Genomic DNA, 19,177 nt, shown 5'->3' on the forward strand with positions numbered 1-19,177 from the left:
AGATTTTTAAGCCTCCTTGGTTAGAGAACAGGTTAAGTCACTTCCTGCTCCTACTGAAATCAGGGGGACTTAAAAGATGGTGTCTGAGCACAGATGTACATATTGTAAGGAAGCCGAAGATGGATACATAGCAGCATGCACACAATATGCTGGCAATTGGCCAACACCCCCCCAACTTTGCAACATGTTCAAGCCGACGCTGAGAATCGCATTTTAGACACCTGTATTTCTTGGACAATTTCCTGACACTTGCAACATTTCGTTGTGCTCACATCAGACTGCCCGGCATAAAAATGTGTTGGCCTTAAAGGTGCCACAGGACTCTAAATTTGTTCTGCTTCAGACCGAGGCAGCTGTCTCTCCGGATTTATCATTCCAGTTCTCGTTTACGTGCTGCCAAAGCGAGCACACCTGAATCGATCAGCATGCTAGACGTTCCCCAGCTCCCACTGATCTATCCTCCCTTTGATCCTCACAACACCCTTGCGAGGTAGGTAAGGCTACAAGGGTGCGACTAGCCCAAGGGAGCTTCAGCGGTAGAACAGATATTCCACCCGGGGCCTCCCAGATCCTGGTCTGTAACTGTTCCTCCCTCCCTCCCTCCCACTGGTTTCTTGCACCACAACACAAATCATATCAGAATGAGCTTGTTTAGTGGCAGACATACCCTGATGCTGGCTTTGCTTCTGCTTCCCAGATTCAGTGGCTCCGGATCAGAGGAGGCAGCATGGAGGCTCCGGGAAAGGACGGGCCCTGCGCAGACGGCAAAGGGTGCAAGAGGCAAACTTTATTTGCTCCCCGTCGACACACACAGTGCCGGTTCGTTCTCTGGCGGATTCTTCGCACTTAGCACCTTTGGGCTCCGCTTCATGCACTGGCAGGATCCTGGCTGTGCTCCTTCTTTGCAGAGGCTGCTGTCCAAACGGCAGGTCTCTCCCAGATGCCTGTATGGGGTAAGCTAGGCCCGGCCAGCTGCGAGCCACTGTTGGTCCTGCGAGATTTGCTCTTGTCCCTCCAACAAGGCGGCCGGCCGGTTTCGGAGAAGGGAACGCGGTCTGAGCAGGGAGCGCAGAAGAGAACGCAGGGGTCCAACGAGCTGGAAAATCACAATCGTGCCCAGGGGGGGAGGGGCGCCCTCCCCTTCTCCAAAGAGCCGGCCCCTCTCCTGCAGTCTGCCGGCTCTCCTTGAGCATCCGAGCTTCAGCGGATGGCTAGCAAGCCGTTCTGACTTGGTTAGCTGATGGGGTTGCGAGCAGGCGCCCCCCTCCCTCCCCACAGTTAATCTCATCACTCTGTGTGTGTGTGTGAGTGTGTGAGTGTGTGTGTGTAGAGGCAGGAGGGAGGGCTTTCCAGCCATTGGCTGAGCCATGCCATCCCACCCACATCCCTTCCACATCACCTTGGTGTCTCCCTAAATAAAACCAGCCCTCCTTATCGCAGCGAGGAAATCAAACGCCGGAGTTGGCAGTGGATTTTAAATAAACATTTTACACTCCCCCTCCCCCCCTCCCACCGCCCTTGCCAGGCTGCTGGGGGAAAACGGGCCGGAGAGCCTTCCCCACGACCACCGTCCCCTCCCGTGCACAGCTGCCCCTCTTGGCTGGCCGCCTCCACTGCCTCCCTCGCCCCATGAGCGCCGGCAGGAGCCCCGGAGAAGCCGGCTGCTGGCAGAGGAGGGAAGGGACGCCTCGATGGCCAAGTCTTTCTCCATGGATCTGAAGGACAGCACCAGCGAGGAGAGCCTGGGCAGCCTCCAGCCCTCCAGCCTGCAGATCTTCGCCAACACCTCGACCCTCCACGGCATCCGCCACATCTTCGTCTACGGACCCATGACCGTCCGGCGGGCCCTGTGGGCTCTGGCCTTCGTGGCTTCCCTGGGCCTCCTCTTGGTGGAGAGCTCGGAGCGGGTGTTCTACTACTTCTCCTACCAGCACGTGACCAAGGTGGACGAGGTGGTGGCCCACAGCCTGGTCTTCCCGGCCGTCACCGTCTGCAACCTGAACGGCTTCCGCTTCTCCCACCTCACCACCAACGACTTGTACCACGCCGGCGACCTCCTGGCCCTGCTGGACGTCAACCTGCAGATCCTCCAGCCCCACCTGGCCGACCCGGCGGTCCTGGCCGTCCTGCAAGAGAAGGCCGACTTCCAGCACCACCGGGCCAGGGTCTTCAGCATGAGCGAGTTCCTCGGGCGCGTGGGCCACGACCTGAGGGAGATGATGCTCTACTGCAAGTTCCGGGGTCACGAGTGCAGCCACAAGAACTTCACGACCGTGAGTACTCAGTTTGGCGTCTTGTGGCGGAGTGCGGCGCGCTCAAACGGGTGTCCTGATGAGGCCTTGTCTCGAAGCCAGAGCACCTTCGGCCGAGACCCTGGTGGCAGGAAGTTTGGGGTGTGAGATGGTGGACGTTGTTTCGAGCAAAGGGTGTGAAGCCCACCCCCTCTAGGGCTGTACTTGTTCCAGTTGTGGGCAGACGGTGGCTCTTAGAGGCAAAAGGATTCTTGCTCCCGTTTTCCGGGAAGAGGTAGGGGAATCCGGGACCCCCTGGGTAGTTCCCGTAACCAAACCGGTGTGCGAAGGGCTGCCCTCGCCTTTGAGGTCTTTCTGGCCGATCTGCCCCTGGCAAGAAGCATAGACCACTTTGGCCAGCATGGGCAGGAGGAAGGTGTGATGTTCTGGCGAGGCGAAGTTGTTTGTTTTCAGCGGTGGCTGTGAGAGAGGCAACCAGACGTGAGCAGCTCCACTGTTGCCCTCTCTCTTCCGGCTGGCGTGTGTGTGTGTCACTTGTTGAGTGTCGTGCCATGTGCCGCGTGTGAACGAGCCACTACGGAGAGCTCCCTGGCTCGCCTCCCCTCGTGAGACCCTGTGCTTTTCGAGAGGAGACGGTTTGCACGTTGTGTAATCAAGTGGCAACCCCCCCCTCACCCCAATTACGCAAATAGATTGCTCCCCGTTTGCGAACGCAGCCCCTGGACTGCATGCTCCGGATGTCAGCCGCAGACCCACCAATAAATCGGGGGAAGCTTCCTTTCTGGGATCAGGTGTTCAAAGCAGACTTGCTCCTTGCCTTATTTCTTGATGCCCGACCTGCTCTTAAAGGGGCAGGAGCACAGCCGGGAAAAGAAGTGGGTGCTCGTCATGGACAGACCTGGAGGGATCTGTGAGGCTCCGTAATGTGCCGTCGGCAGTACTACCAGCTCCCCTGTTCTCTAGGGAGGCTGCTGTTTCCCAGGATATGTTCTGAGGCTTTTAGCAATATCCTGAGCTGGAGAAATGTAGCAGGTGAAGTTTTCCCGGCCAGGGAGATAAGCGGATTCGGGTGGGTAGCCGTGTGGGTCTGAAGTGGCCCAATGCAATTCGAGTCTGATAGCGCCTTCGAGACCAACAAAAGTAATTGGGCTCCGGTTTTGCTGCGGGGTTAAGCGGTTAGGGGGAAGCTTCATTGGTAGGGTTGCTCGGCTCTGCATTGAGAAATACCTGGAGATTTGGAGGGGTGGAGCCTGGGGAGGGTGTGGTTCGTAGGGGGATGGTTAGGCCAGGGGCAGCCAAATGGTGGCACTCCAGTTGTCCATGAACTACAATTCCAGCTGGCAGGGGCTCATGGGAACTGTAGTCCATGGACACCTGGAGAGCCACCATTTGGCCACCTCTGGCCTAGAGTCTACCCTCCAATGTGTGTGTGGGGGGGTACTGTGGCACTCTAGTTGTCCATGTACTACAATTCCAGCTGGCAGGGGCTCATGGGAACTGTAGTCCACGGACATATGGAGAGCCACCGATTGGCCACCCCAACAAGAACTTTACCTCTCCAGTAGTACCTCTCCTCACATAGGGTTGCCAGCCTCCAGGTGGTGCCTGGATATCTTTTGGGATCACAAATGATCTCCAGGTAACAGATCAGGTAGCCAGGAGAAGATGGCCGTTTAGGAAGGTGCATTCTATGGCAGGGGTAGTCAACCTGTGGTCCTCCAGATGTTCATGGGCTACAATTCCCATGAGCCCCTGCCAGCAAATGCTGGCAGGGGCTCATGGGAATTGTAGCCCATGAACATCTGGAGGACCACAGGTTGACTAACCCTGCCCTATGATATTATACTGCACTGAAGCCCCTCTCCTTCCCAATCCCCACCATCCTCAGGCTCCCAGTCCAAAATCTCCAGATGTTTCCTGATGCGGATCTGGCAACTGTGCGTCCACGAAAAAACGTCTGAGATTCTTTCCCCCCTGCCACCAGCAGGTTGGGAGTCAGAGATGGGTTTGTTGATCTGCTGACGTGATTTTTGTTGTTCCTTAAGAGATTTTTCTTTACACTGAGAATAAGGAGGACAATCCTTAAAAACCGTGAAGGTAGGAGAAAGTTTTGGAAGTCTGACCCTAGAGGGATCACAGAGAAGCAAGCGATCTGGGCTGTAAGGAATGGGCTGTTCCAGTTAATATTCCTGGTAAGGGCTTGGAGGAGGAGCATGTCTTATGGCTTAAGTGCCACTCAGGGCTTAACACCCACTCGGGCCAGTTGTTCTGCCCCTGAGTGCCTCCTCCTCCAACCGGCTTGCCTGTCAGTCCAGTGGCCAGCCAATCACCTTCTGTCCCCCATCCCTGACCACCCCCTCCTCCTTCCACTTCCCTATGATGCTTGGAGGCTGCAGATCCCTGCCGCTTGAGAGCTGCCCCTGCCAATGAGTTCCCTGTCTGGGGGCCTCCAGCCTGCAGCCTTTCCAGGTCCTGGGGGGAGGGAGAGGCCATCTGCAGACTTCTTCCACCCCACCACCCAATCTAGCACCATTGTATTCCTTAATGCAACAGGCTTTGCCCCTAGTTAGTTAATAATGTGACTATTTAGCACAACGCGTGACGTTTTCAAGTATCCAGAACACTTTCTCTGCCTCCTTCGACTGGAATCCTTACCGCATCCCTAGAAGATGTATTTTTATTTATGATTAGATTAGATTATTAGATTTATATGCCGCCCTTCCCGGCAAGCTGCCTTGGGGCGGTTAACCGCAGAATAGCACATCACATAAATCTAAGGGGCTCACACAGTACTCACGCTAATTAAGCCATAAAACTAGTGAAAAATCTCTCTCTAAAATTCCATCACCAAAACAGAAATGTCTGTATTATTATGCCTCATGCTGGAGGGGGGGATGGGAGAGCAAATGCCTCAAATCTCCTAGTCAGATTTTGAATCCACCTTCCATTCAAAGATGGGTTCTCCCTTCTCTGTTTTGTCTCATGAGAACACTTGATACTCAATAAAATTAAATGTAAAGTTCAGTGTTCTAACTCTTCTGTCTCTTTCTGCATCTGTTTGCCTGCCTATTGATATTTACAGTATTTGCTGGCGTATAAGACTACTTTCCCCCCCTGAAAAACATGCCTCCAAGTGGGGGGGGGGTCGTCCTATACGCCGGGTGCACTTCAGTTGGGATAGACAGAGCTGCCCATAGTGGCCCATAGTACTGTAATGTAATGTAACAAACTCTATATTTTGAGTGGTAAATTTGGGGGGGTCGTCTTATACCCCCAGTCGTCTTATACGCCGGCAAATACGGTATTTAGAAAAACAGATAATAGGAAGAAATCACAGGAAAAGAAGGGTCATTATGTCATAAACCCTGAACGGAAAAGGTTTCTCCTCCGTACCACTTTCATCACAGTAAAGAATTTCTGAAACACTATAAAATACCATAAAAATAACTTCTGTCCATTCAAAGTTTAACCGTTAAAAAATGGCTCTTCGTACTACAACTTCATTGCAGTTCATTTATATGCAGTATTTTAGACGGCTGCTGATTCTAGATTTGTCTTCTGCTTTCATGCATATAATTCACTCTCCATCTCACCTTGAATTTTGTAACTGATCTGTTTCTCAAGTAAGTTGTTAGTTTTGCCATCTCTCTTGAGTGTTTTTGTTGTCTCCTAGCCTGTTTGTAGGAAATGTTCAATTCAAACTGGGAACTTTTCAGTTTGCAGCCTTGTCTCTTAGGTTGCCTAAAACAGTGGCTCACAGCGTGCTGTTGGCAGGTGATCATGGGACTTTTGTAGTCCATGCACATCTGGAGAGCCACAGTTTGGCTACCCCGTCATAATATGCTTGGGGGGGGGAGCAGAATCAACATTCAGTTTCTCAGATGCTTTTTTTTTTTGGTTTGTTGTTTGGTATCTAAACTGACGCCTAGTCAAAATGTTTGGAACTCTGATAATGGGAAATGTCGGCAATGCCAGGATATAAAGGCAACAATTTATCATATGTGGTGGACTTGTCAAAAGGCAAGTAAATATGAGATGCAAAAGCTACTGAATATAAAATTTGCGTTTGATTCACAATGTATGCTATTAAAGATGGCACCAAATAATATTTAGACTGGTTGCGTGGATGGTAACAGGGGCGCACAGATTCTACAAGCACCAAGATATAAAAACGAAACTCCACCAAATCTTATGGCCTGGTTCAACAAATTGGGCAAATACGTAGCAATGGCAAAACTTACGTATCTGATGGAGAACAGACTAGCATCAGACTTCAGAAGAAAATGGAATTCTATCTTAGACTGTATTGATCAGTAAAATGAGATGGAAAGAAACAACCAAATTATACACTGCAAACTGTGGAAATAATGTAGAATGCTGTATGTGGATGTGATGTGGTATGAAGAGGATGTTATATGATGGGTCTTTTCTTCCCGTTTCTTTTTTCCTTAAACGTTGTCTTCTAGGAAACAAGAGTTTTGAAAGGGTGGGAGTTGCACACTCAGCCAGGGACAAAAAGGTTTGGGACTAGCAACAATGATTGATGCTTTGTTGGCGGGAGGAATGCTGCTCTTAATGGGACACGAAATTTGGGAGCAATTGCTTGTGACCCAGAGGGACTGCCATGTTTAGATGCACGTTGCTGTTGGGAGGATAAAATGGAGGAGGAGAACAATGGAAGCTGCTTCGGGGTCCCCATTGGGAAGAAAGGAGGGGTATAGGTGAGGTCAGTGCATAAATATGTTTTTCCAGAGCTTGTGTCTCAAGGGATGCCTATGGAGAACATACACACACACACACACACACACACACACATATATAAAAGTTCCAGCCCTCTGAGTTAAATAAAAAGTTTGTTTGGGGTGTCTGAAATTGTGACTGTGACTGAGAAAAATTGGGAGAAAGCATGCACGGCTTTATCAACTTGTTACATTCATACCCCCCCCCCCCTTTCTGATGAGCTTGCCTTGCATATCGGATGGGAGATACACTTCTGGGTGGCAGTGTGTGTGAGTGAGATTTTGGGGTACTTGTGGACTGTAAGGTAAATATGAGCAGGCAGTGTGATGCGGAGGTAAAGAAGGCAAATGGGCTGTATCAACAGAAGCATCACATCAAAACTGCAAGATGTCATAGTTCTGCTGTCTACCGCATTGGTTAAACCACATCTGGAGTCCTGGTTGCAGTTCTGGAGGCCCCACTTCAAAAAGGGGCAGAGGAGTGCCAATCCCTGTGAGGAAAGGCTGTGGGGCTTGGGAATGTTCAGCCTGGAAAAGGGAGGTTGAAAGGGGGACTCTTTAAGTATTTGCAAGGTTGTGCCTTGGAGGAGGGTAGGAAGTGGATCCTGTTGGCAGCAGAAGATAGGTTAAACCCAATATCGTGGTCCTATGTGTAGAACAATACAGAGCATCTCCTCCTTCTACCATGTCCGCTGTAAGGCGCGAAGGGGCTTAGCCCAAGATTGCAGGTCTGTCAACAAACATGTGGGTTTAGGCCCAGTTTCTCTTGCATGGCACGAGCCCAGCAAAAATACATGTTTTTTTTTTGTTTAAATTTTAGTTCTTGCTCATAAATTGCTCCTTATTTATGGTAGAATTCCCCCTCCCCCCTGCTCCTTCTTGGAGTTCTGAATAGTGAAGAAGTAAGAGCCACTTTGTTCTGTGAGGTTCATAAGTGACCCATAAAAGTGGTTCCTCTTGACATCTCATGTACCATTTTGAATGTCTGAGCGATCTATCAAGCTGCGGGGAAAATACCACAGGAAATATGCATGAAATGGGAAGTCTCTGGCTTGAAACTTTAAAAACACGACTCCCTGGGCATCTAAATATTGATGTTGTAAAGCCTAGGAATGTCATCTTCCAGGCGTATTTTAGCCAGTTTTGATCATTTCCTGCCTGAAAGCATACCCAAGCCAGATTTCCCCCACCATGTGGATTGCTGTGACGGGCTGCAATTCACGTTACTCCTCCGCGTATATTAATTCTTTCCCAACTCCAGGTACTGGATGTGGGATTATATTAGTGTTCTCTAGGCAGGGTGGATAAATAGGTACGAAAAGGAAGACCCAGATTCCAATCCCTACTCTGTTACGATGTTTACAGTGCAGTGATTCCAGTTGCCTGGTGGGACTGGGAGCCATTCCACCCAGAAAAAAAAGCCTTACATCATCGCAATGGTGTAACGCTAAAAAAACCATGCACCTCCCAGAATTCCTCTCTCCCCTGCTGCCGTCTTGTGCTTCCTGGCATTTCGCACACCTGCTCGAAATGGTGGACGAGGGGAACACGCTAGACACGCTCCTCTCTTCCGCCTGTCAATCAAGTCAGGCGGCCAATCACCTTTCTCGCTCTTTTAAAGGGACCGCAGTGCCCGGTATCTTTTTCTTAAATGAGACTTATTCGTTTAAATGCATACGTGTTTATTCATGGAGTTCCAGCTCATCTCCACACTAGAGAGACCAGTTCTCCTGGAGAAAATGGGTGGCGTTGTAACCCACTGAGGTTCCTGTCCTCCCTGGGTTCCACTTCCAAATCTCCAGAGGTTTCCCAAACAGGAGATGGCAACCCTGCCTCTCCTCCCTTCCCGGTGACCAGTGGGACCTGGCAGTTTCCTTACAAGGCAATGTAGAGGAATCTAGATTAGGCTTAATAATCAGGGTGTTGTGAAACCCTGAGGTTTCTTCATGACCCTGGAAGGGTCCTGTTGGTCCGCCACCCGCTCCCCCAAATGGCCACTGATGGGCCTGGGGAGGAGTGGGAAAGGGAGGTGCCCTGGGTGGGCGTGTCCACAGCTCTGCTTCCCCACCTTATTCCGGATGATCGTGCCACTTCTGGGGTTTTTCGAAGCCTTAAGAACGTTTCAGGGTTTTTGTCACTGGTCAGAACATTGAGAAAGGCTAGTCTAGAGAGTTAAGCACCTGCAGTTCTCCGAAAGTAGACAGGATATCTCACAGGCTGCTTAACTGCTTCTTTGCGGAGGAGCCATGAAATTCCCACCCCAAGCGTCCTGGGAATATCTGCGAGAGTGGTTCTTTTGACAACTCGCCAGGGCCAATGTACCCTAAGTGGCTATTAACTAACAGCAAGTGCAGCTTGGGAGTGTTTGTGCTACTCGCATGAATAACACATGAATTGGGGCCCATTGAGCCAACGTCTGTGGATTGCGACTGAATAAACATGAGCCTGCTGGACAGCCTGCCGTAAGATTATGGATGTTGCATTTCCACCGCAGCTTTACTCAGAGGCCGGGTGTGGACGGCTGCCGCGCAAGCCCTGTGTGAAACGAAAGGAAGGGAGCGCCGCCATGCGCCAGCTCCTCCTCCTCCTTATTCAGTGGGGTTTGCGCAGGGGTGATATTACCCCAAATGCTCCCTGCAGCTAGCCTACAGACTTTTAACATCTCAGGTTTTCTGGACCCAATATGAGGATCGGATAGAACTCCGGTAGATTACTTGGCCATCCCTGTTTTAGCGCTGTGTTTGTGGCTCTGCCAAGGACCAAGGCAGGATCTGAGTGTGCAATGAAATTGACCAACGCGTGGCTAGATCCAGGATCCGGTCAGTTTAAACCAAAACCGACCAATAGCAGGCCTTGGTGGGTAGATCTATTATTTGCTCCCATATATAAGTGGAGTTATTCAGGGAGTTTTCTGTTCAGTTTTGCCTCTTCTAACACCATGCTAAGGTCACAGTAAAGAGCTGGTTGAGCTCCCCGTGGTCCTGGCTTCCTCCGAACCCACGGATCTAGCAGTTAGTGCACAGTTTACTTAGCCATTCCCTTTCTTGTTGCGGGGGACATTACGTTGAGGTTAGTCGCAGCTGAAGAAGCAGGGAGTCATCACTGGTCACTGAACTCATCCCCACTTTGTGGCTGTCCCATCTTCCGCCGTTGACCACGGTTGTCTCACCTCCGTAAGAATCTCCGACCAGTCGGCGCTCAGAAATCGTCCTAAGCAGAGTTAGACTGAGGGTGGGTTTGTTGATGTGCTGAAAAGAGAGATTCTGGGTCAATCCTGACCATGGATGTGGGAGAGAATTGGCTCAGGAGAGGAGCCGGGTCTGATGAATATTTCATGGCCTTTATTCCTGGCAGCAGCATCTCCTTGAAGGTGTCGGATTGGCAGGCAGGTGTCTCTTGCGTGTGGACTCCGAGGCAGGGATTATGCTCCTCAAAGATGCTTCACGCACCAGTAACTGTGGCTCATTGGATTTGCAACGGCTTTTTAAAGCATTAATTGCTGTTTTGCAATGAAATTCTTCACCCCGGCTGGCGTCACATAAGCAAGCAGCTGGGGTGGTACAACAGCAGTTGCCGTCGCTACCCTTCTGAGGCCGTCGAGGGTCAGTGGGTTGGGAAGGGCTGTTGTCCCTGTTAGACCGGCACAGGAAGAGCAGTTCCAAACCAGGAAATCCCCTCCTCCCAGTTCAAATCTTGCCTTAGGCAGTCCCTTGCGTTTCTCACGTGGCCGTCCCAGTTTGCATTGTGGGAAGAATAACATTTACATAGTTTGCAGGTTATTGCAAAATTCACAGTGTAGGAATAACGCCGAGGTAATTTGGGCTTTTGAAACACGCTACAAGTCCTTGGTATTGCCGTTAGGGATGCCAGCCTCCTGGTGGGGCCTGGGGATTTCCTGGAATTAAAGCTCATTTTCAGACTATAGAGATCTGCTCCCCTGGAGAAATGGGCTGCTTTGGAGAGGGGGTGGGTGGGACTCAAGCCTTGGGCCCCCAGAGGTTCATTTTCTAAATCCAGAGATGCCAGATCGCCATATATATGTATCTCTATGGGTCTACGAGGGATGTCTCTGGGGGCCAATCCAGGCTGTCCTTCTAAACATTAAATTGAAGGGTTTACCACATGGGTATCATTCCAGCTTGGCTTGCTTGCTTGAGACGTCTGTTTGCTTAGAACAAATAGTGTAACTCTTTTAGTCACATTCAGTCACCAGACTCGAGCTAGGACCTGTCGGTTCTGAGCGGGGAGCCGATTGTTCAGGGAACGATGCGGAGGTGTTTGGACAAATTTGGTTGTGCGTGATTTGTGCAGTTCTGGGGTTTTCTGACATGATTAGTCATTCTCAGCTTCATTATCCCGGTGGCCACCTGTCTACCTCTGCTGCTTCCACCGTCCTCAGTTTTTAATAGGTCCGTAGTAAAAGGGAACAAACACAGGTTCAGTTTGGGATTTCTGAGCTTACTACCTGTCCTAGGCTGTCCTCATTCCTGGAAATCGGTTCTACCAAAGCTTACACCAAGACCGCTTGGAATGATCCTTTTTCATCCACAAATACGTGGAAATTTTAAATTTTCAGCGTGGTGTAGTGGTTAAGAGCGGCTGCTTCTAATCTGGCAAGCGGGGTTTGATTTCCCACCCCTCCACCTGCAGCCAGCTGAGTGACCTTGAGCTCATCACTGTCCTGTTCATTTCCAGGGTGGGGGGGGGAACTCGGGGAAAGGGATAAACGGGCAGATACATCTTCAGCTCAAATGCCAAGAGCTGAGATCATGTCACCAATTTCTCTCCATCTCCTCTCAAGCGTGGTGGTATCTTTCAAGCGGGGCGGTTAGCTGTGTAGAGTTGTCTTCCCTGTCCCCACACTGGAGAAATGCATATCACTCAAAAGGACCTTATATTGTGCTATTCATTACATTACATTACGATCCGCTATTCAGTTCTGTTATATTCCGAATAAAATCAAATAAAGATGTATGGTTCTTTTGAGGCATGCAGAGGTAAGGGATGAATGAGGTTAACATATCTTAGTGAGATAAGAAACCCATATCCCTGTAGAGCCCTGGGGATTCCATTGAGTGTTGCAAGAACTTGCCACTCTGTAGCATTATGACCCATTGATCTCCCTCCCCAAATCCCACCCTCCTCAGGTACCTCCCCTCCAAATCTCCACGTATTTCCCAATCCAGAGCAGGCAATTGTACACCCCCAGCAAACCTGTGAAGGGGCATAACTATATGGTATAGCTTTAACTGTGGCCCTGCTTGGGAAAGGCGAATTTGCTAGGCCACAGAGGGCTGCGCCGACATGCTGGCGGTTGGGGAGGGTACATCATTGATTGACGTGGGGGACAGGGTTTGGGGGTCCTTCTTTGCCGCTGCTTCTGCAGCACGGGTGCCTTTGAGCACCTGTATGGCAGAAGCTGAAGCCTGGATGGAAGATGTTTCCTGCAAGGATATTTCAATCAGAATTTAAAACTGGGGTGCCCTTTCAGGGCTTGGGGGGGCTTCGATACGGATATGGACCAAGATTCATTTCAGTGGGGCTTAATGGGCTGCTTTTGGATATTTGCCAGATAAAACTGGGGGGGAGGGGGAGGGAAAGAATCATTTTAAGAGCCTTTGTTGTGGCTATTTTATTTATACCTCCTCATAACTATGGCAACGCACTTGGGTCCTTCAGCCAGCTCCTTTTCAGCTTATCCTTTGGCATGCCTAGGAGGAACAGACTGTTTCCAGCACTGGCACCCAGGGACAAGCCAGGTAGAATCTGCGAGGCCTCTGATTAGGATCTTTCCTGCCCTTTTTAACAGATGAGAGCCACTGGGCCCCACCACTGAGAAGCAGGCATACTGGATGGGAGATACACTTGTGGGGAGCAGAGTGCGTGAATGAGATCTTGGGGTCCTTGTGGACTATAAGTAAAGGAAGCAAAGGTTGCCCTAGGCTGTTTCGACGGATGTTCCGGGTAGCTATTATGAACTTCTAGGTAAACCGCCCAGAGCCGTATGGAAGGGCGGCATAGAAATCCAAATAAATAAACAAACAAACAAACAAACTAAATAAACAAACAAACAAACAAACAAACAAATAAATACTTCAGCTGTGGAACTGAATGCCTAAGGAGGTGGGGAGCTCCTCCTCACTGGCAGTCTTCAAGGAGAGGCTGGGCAGATCCTTCTCCTGGATGCTTGAGGCTGATCCTGCACTGAGCAGGGGGTGGGACTAGATGGCCTGCATGGACCCTTCCCACTCTAGGATTCTGAGTCTAGTTCAGCAGTGGGAAGGGCTGCCTAAGGAGGTGGGGAGCTCCCCCTCACTGGGGTTCTTCAAGCAGCGGCTGGACAGATCCTTATCCTGGCTGCATGAGGCTGATCCTGCATAGAGCAGGGGGTGGGACTAGATGAAACAGGGGACCCTTCCCACTCTGTTTCCCTGATTCTATAACTACAGGGATGCCCAGCTCTGGTGTGGAAAACCCAGAGATTTGGGGTGAGTCATGGGAGTGGGATATAATGCTGTACAATCCACCCTCCAAAGCAGACTCCCCCCCCCCCCGGAACCGATCTATGTAGCCTTAAGATGAGTTGTAATTCCGGGAGATCTCCAGACCCCATTTGCAGGCTGGCAACACATTCCTCTTCCCATCCCTTCCTGGCCCATCATTGGCCATTTGGTGAGGAGGTCAACGTGGCCATATAGGGTCATAGCACCCCATGAATAACAATGTTTTCAAAATACAGAATACAAAATAATTAACTTTCACCCTCTCAGGAAACCCATCCAGGGCTGTCCAGAACCCCCAGGGTTTTGCGAAACCCTGGTTGAGAAAGCCTGCCATACTCTGTAATATCACTGTCTAAGATAACTTTAGGGGAAATATTCTGATCTTCCTTTTATTTAAATCCCAGTGTTTCGGGCACAAGGGCGATGTGTTGAAAAAGAGAGACGTGCAGCTTCACCGACTCGGGGGGACTTAGCCGATCCAAACTAGTAGAAATGGTCTCTAAAGGCCAGTTTTTGTTTTTTTTTAAATATCCTGGGATTTCAGTATTTGCTGTAATAGACCTGCAATCTTACGTTCATGCTGCAGTGCATTTAAATGCAGGCTGCAGATAATGCCAGCGCTGGCACCAAGCAGGCAGCCCCTCCCCCCCCAGGAGCACCTTCTGGAAGGTCCGAGGGCTTTTCGGCTCATTTCTGAGAGCTGCCACAGCAGTTTCGTCTGTAGCAGGATGGAGCCCCAAGTTATCCCAGGCTCCTTGCCTTTGAGCGCAGCGTAGGCTGCCTCCCATAACAATACTGAGGATTTATAGCTGTTTGACGCTTGGTGCGGAAAGGGTTCTTGCTACCTCCACAGCATTTTGGGGTGTGGCAAAGTCCATAAAGTGTAATGTAGGAAGGTGTGTTTAAAATGAAGCGCTTCGAGATTGCCTCGTGCGTGCGCCGCTAGGGCATGCTGAGAAAAAGTGGGTTCTTTTTCTCAGCCAGTTTGGTGTAGTGGTTAGGAGTGCGGACTTCTAATCTGGCATGCCGGGTTCGATTCTGCGCTCCCCCACATGCAGCCAGCTGGGTGACCTTGGGCTCGCCACGGCACTGATAAAACTGTTCTGACCGGGCAGTGATATCAGGGCTCTCTCAGCCTCACCCACCCCACAGGGTGTCTGTTGTGGGGATAGGAAAGGGAAGGCGACTGTAAGCCGCTTTGAGCCTCCTTCGGGTAGGGAAAAGCGGCATATAAGAACCAACTCTTCTTCTTCTCCTCCTTTTCTCTACCCTGAGGAGGCTTCAAATCAATCGCCTTTCCTTCCCCTCCCTAAGGTGGGTGGGGCTGAGGGAGTTCTGAGAGAACTGTGACAGGCCCAAGGTCACCCAGCAGGTTTTGCATGGGCCTAGGGCTCCTCCAGTAATGGAGAAGCCAGGCTGTCGAGCTCAGTTACAGAAATCGAGGATCTGGCCCAGGGGATATTATAAGAGAATTCTTCCCTTTGAATCAGCACTGGAGGACTACGGAATTGATAAAGCCTTGCTAGAGCCTGGGACAAACTCGGGCAAACTCCACTCGGTTGACTTCTCTGTGGTGAATTACAGACACATCTGCGGTGGGATTTATTTAATACACAGGCTATATCGCACACCCATTATCATTTTCCAGCTTGGTGTAGTGGTTAGGAGTGTGGACTTCTAATCTGGCGAGCCGGGTTTGATTCCCTGTTCCCCCCACATGCAGCCAGCTGGGTGACCTTGGGCTCGCCATGGCACTGATAAAACTGTTATGACCGAGCAGGAACATCAGCCTCACCTCCCTCACAGGGTGTCTGTTGTGGGGAGAGGAAGGGAAGGCAATTGTAAGCCGCTTTGAGACTCCTTCGGGTTGAGAAAAGCGGCATATAAGAACCAACTCTTCTTCTTCCGTAATATCAGGGCCCTCTCAGCCTCACCTCCCTCACAGGGTGTCTGTTGTGGGGAGAGGAAGGGAAGGCGATTGTAAGCTGCTTTGAGACTCCTTCGGGTAGAGAAAAGCGGCATATAAGAACCAACTCTCCTTCTTCTTCTCCTCTTTGGCCTTAACTGGTAAGTCCCTGTGAAGGCAACCAGGAAACACGTTCATTCCAAAACAATAACAATGACATTCTGTGAGCAACTGGACATCCTCCCGTGATATGGGATGATTACCCGGCTGTCTGACATGCCCCATACCCCTGGGGGGAATGGCATAGAGGGAATAGTCTCCTTTAAAAATATATATTAGTGGCTTCCAGGCATTGTAAGCACCATGGCAAATTTGCCAGTTATGACCGCTCAAAAACCGACTGGTGGAGCTATACCTCTGGAGAGCTGACTGCTGGCTTTTACTGTCTCTGGAGGCTCAGAGGCCGACAGATGCTCACAGGTGGGGATGTAGGTCTTTCAGAGAGATCACTGCCTCCCGGGGCCTCTTGCCAGCCGCAGGATTGTCTCTTAGGCTCGTGCAATTCCTTTGGGGACTGGTCCTTGTTTGGGCCCCAGCTGTCTATCTGCGAGAAGAAAAATCTGCTTGCGCTCACTCCTGTCTGCAACTTAATGATAGTGAAATTGCTGCTGTTCAAGAAGTCAGTGAACTTTAGCAGGAGGGTATTTCATTGCCCCGACAGTCCACTTATATCAAGTGAGGCAGGAGTCATGAAAGAAGAAGAAGAAGAGTTGGTTCTTAGATGCTGCTTTTCTCTACAAGGAGTCTCAAAGTGGCTCGCAGTCCACTTCCCTTTCCTCTAGAATGCTCGTATGCCATTCACCTGTTCCACTTAATATTTCTGGTAAGGGCTTGGAGGAGGAGCTGGTCTCACGGCTTAAGTGCCACTCAGCACTTAACACCCACTCAGGGCAACTGTCCCGGCCCTGCATGCTGCTTCCTCCAATCGGCTTGCCTGTCTGTCCTGTGGCCAGCTAATTGCCTTCCATCCCCCTCCACTGACACCCCCTCCTCTTTCCATTTCCCTACGAGGCGGAAGCTGCAGATCCCTGCCACGTGGGAGCTGCCCCTGCCCATGAGTTCCCTAACAGCTGCCTGCAGCCTTTCCAGGTCCTGTGGGGAGGGAGAGGTAAGGGAAAGGAAAGAGAAGGTGATTGTAAGCTGCTTTGAGACTCCTTCAGGTAGAGAAAAGCAGCCTATAAGGACCAACTCTTCTTCCTCCTCTTCTTCCTCTTCCTCTTCTTCATCCTCTTCATCCTCTTCATCATCTTCATCATCAGTGGGACTGGAGCAGATGCAGCTGTACTGGAGAACCTGACTGAATATATAATTCATCTTTTGGTATGTTTAGGAAGGTAGCTAGAAGGATGCAGGTACCTTTGTTGGCTAAGGGGGTTTCTAAGCAGCATTGTGTATTTTTACAGTAGAATTGAATAGCCGCTTGTAATTTGATGTGGTGAAGGGTAGACTGTAATGTGATTTAGAATGGGAGATTGAAATTTTATTCTCCGGTCGGAGGACAGGACTTTCCTGGCTGGTTGCTTGTGGGGATGCCTCTGTGCTTCAGTGACAGGTTTTCTTAATTACTTCCAGGTTCCACAATTGGGAATGCATCTGCTCATTAATCTTTAGAAGAAGAAGAGGAAGAGTTGGTTCTTACATGCCACTTTTCTCTACCCGAAGGAGTCTCAAAGCGGCTCACAATCACCTTCTCTTTCCTCTCCCCACAACAGACATCCTGTGAGGGAGGTGAGGCTGAGAGAGCTCTGACAGGATTGCTAGGTCAGAACAGCTCTATCAGCACTGTGACTAGCTCAAGGTCACCCAGCTGGCTGCACATGGAAGAGCGGGAAATCAAACCTGACTCGCCAGATTAGAAGCTGCCACTCCTAACCATCACACCAAGCTGGCTCTCCTGTTTAATCGTGACATTTCATTCCCTTGCCTATGCTTCCTCCCCAGAGCTGAACCCCGACAAATAATAGACTGATAAACCTTGCTTGTTATTTCTGTCAGACCCTTGAATCCAGTGAACGCTTCCATCATGTCTGACAAAGTGTGCTACACACACAGAAGCATACACCTTGAATAAAACTTAATTGGTCTCAGAGTTGCCTTTGGACTCAGCCTTTGATTTGCAAACACGACCTTTGCGTGGGATTTTTAAGCAGCCGCGTTATCACAAGATGAAGGACTATCATCCGGAGGAGGGAGGTATTGAATGGGGGCCAGGCCAGTCCTGGTTCAGAGACCCGTGCCCACAGACCGGTTCCTCTTCCCTCCTCCTGACATTTGCAGAAAAGGCACGAAAAGTTCGCATTAGGGTAAGGTTCAGTAGCCATGAATTAGCTGCCAATTCCCACCTGCCATCAGAGAGAGCCAGCTGAGTCATCTCCCCCCCCTTTTCTGAATCACTTCTGCGTCTGGGGGAGGGGAGCGTTTCTCCGGGGAGATGCCTGACCCTCCATAAAGTTAAGCAAGATGGGGGAGAGGGGAGATAGACGAGGGGCAGGGATTACAAGGTTTCCTATACAGCTGCCATTTCTGTATTCACTCCCCTCCCCTCCCGGTTTGATTTTATTGCTTTCCACCAGTGTGGGCAAACATAGCTGGATTGACTAGCCAGGCAGCTGCATCCCAGCACACCCAATGGCGGTCCTTTGTGCCACAACTGATTTCGAATCCTGAACCTTACTTGCAGGCGTGCTGCTTTTCTTTCTTTCTGCGTTTGGAGGCAGCTGGATGTGGTTGTCGATTGCCTTTCCCGGCAGCATAAAATTTTGCTTATTTACTCTTCGGTGCACCCGTGCTCCAGGGAAGGCATCTTTCATCCCTTGGCCTTGGGAGGGGGGGGGGCTGTTGGGGGAGAGATTTCATTCCTTGCAGTGAGATTTCATTCCCGCTGCAAGGAGTGATGGTTTGCGAACGCCCTTTGGTGCTCTGATCTTTTAAAAGGATAGGGCATTTGGTCCAGGTAGATTTGGAGTGCTTGGCTCCCGGCCAGATCTTGCTGTACGCTGATTTAGCTTCACTGCTGAAGGACTCGAGTTTCAGAGGCTGGAATCCACCAGGACCCAGTTCTGTTTCCTTTACAAGTTATCTCCATCCAAAGGATCCTGCAGCTTAATCCTCCCCAGAGGCAGGGTGAGCAAGAGTTTACATATGCAAATATGTCTGTGTTAACAAAGTGTTTACATATGCTAATAATGTCTGAGAGCCCTTGTCTCTCCCCAGATGATTCCAGATGGGTAGCTTGTTAGCCTGTAGCAGCACAATGTTAGTCCTTAAGGTGGCAGTGGATGCCGCCTTAGGTGACTGAAAGCGGCTTTGAGCCTCTTTCGGGTAGAGAAAAGTGGCATATAAGAACCAACTCTTCTTCTTCCTATTAGTCCTTAGATTCTCCTGTTAGTCCTTAAGGTAGCACTGAGTTCTTCTATTAGTCCTTAAGATGGCAGTGGATGCTCCTGTTAGTCCTTAAGGTGGCACTGCGGTCTCCTGTTAGTCCTTAAGGCGGCACTGGGTTCTTCTGTTAGTTTTTAAGGTGGCAGTGGATTCTCCTGTTAGTCCTTATATTGCCAATAGAGTTTCCTGTTAGTCATTAAGGTGGCACAGGGTTCTTCTGTTAGTCCTTAAGGTGACAGTGGATGCTCCTGTTAGTCCTTATGTTGGCAGTAGATTCTTAGCTGAAACCTTTGCACTGTCTCTGAACTCTCCTGGCAACATTTGAGCTGGCTTCTT

At 50.2% G+C, this 19,177-nt stretch overlaps 1 protein-coding gene across 2 annotated transcripts in view; it reads left to right on the top strand.

Annotated features, from left to right (window-relative positions):
- The first annotated feature begins 1,302 nt into the window (after positions 1-1,302).
- Positions 1,303-19,177, top strand: part of ASIC2 (acid sensing ion channel subunit 2) — a 399,189-nt gene continuing 381,314 nt past the window's right edge. For both annotated transcript variants that reach the window (XR_013226960.1, XM_077313633.1), the window contains exon 1: positions 1,303-2,273. Coding sequence is in view for 1 of the 2 variants with exons in the window: in XM_077313633.1 (XP_077169748.1) it covers positions 1,692-2,273 (582 nt within the window). In the remaining variant the exon portion in view is untranslated. The remainder of the gene's footprint in view (positions 2,274-19,177) is intronic.

The sequence above is a fragment of the Paroedura picta genome, chromosome 16 (genome assembly GCF_049243985.1).
Source record: "Paroedura picta isolate Pp20150507F chromosome 16, Ppicta_v3.0, whole genome shotgun sequence".
NCBI lineage: Eukaryota > Metazoa > Chordata > Lepidosauria > Squamata > Gekkonidae > Paroedura > Paroedura picta.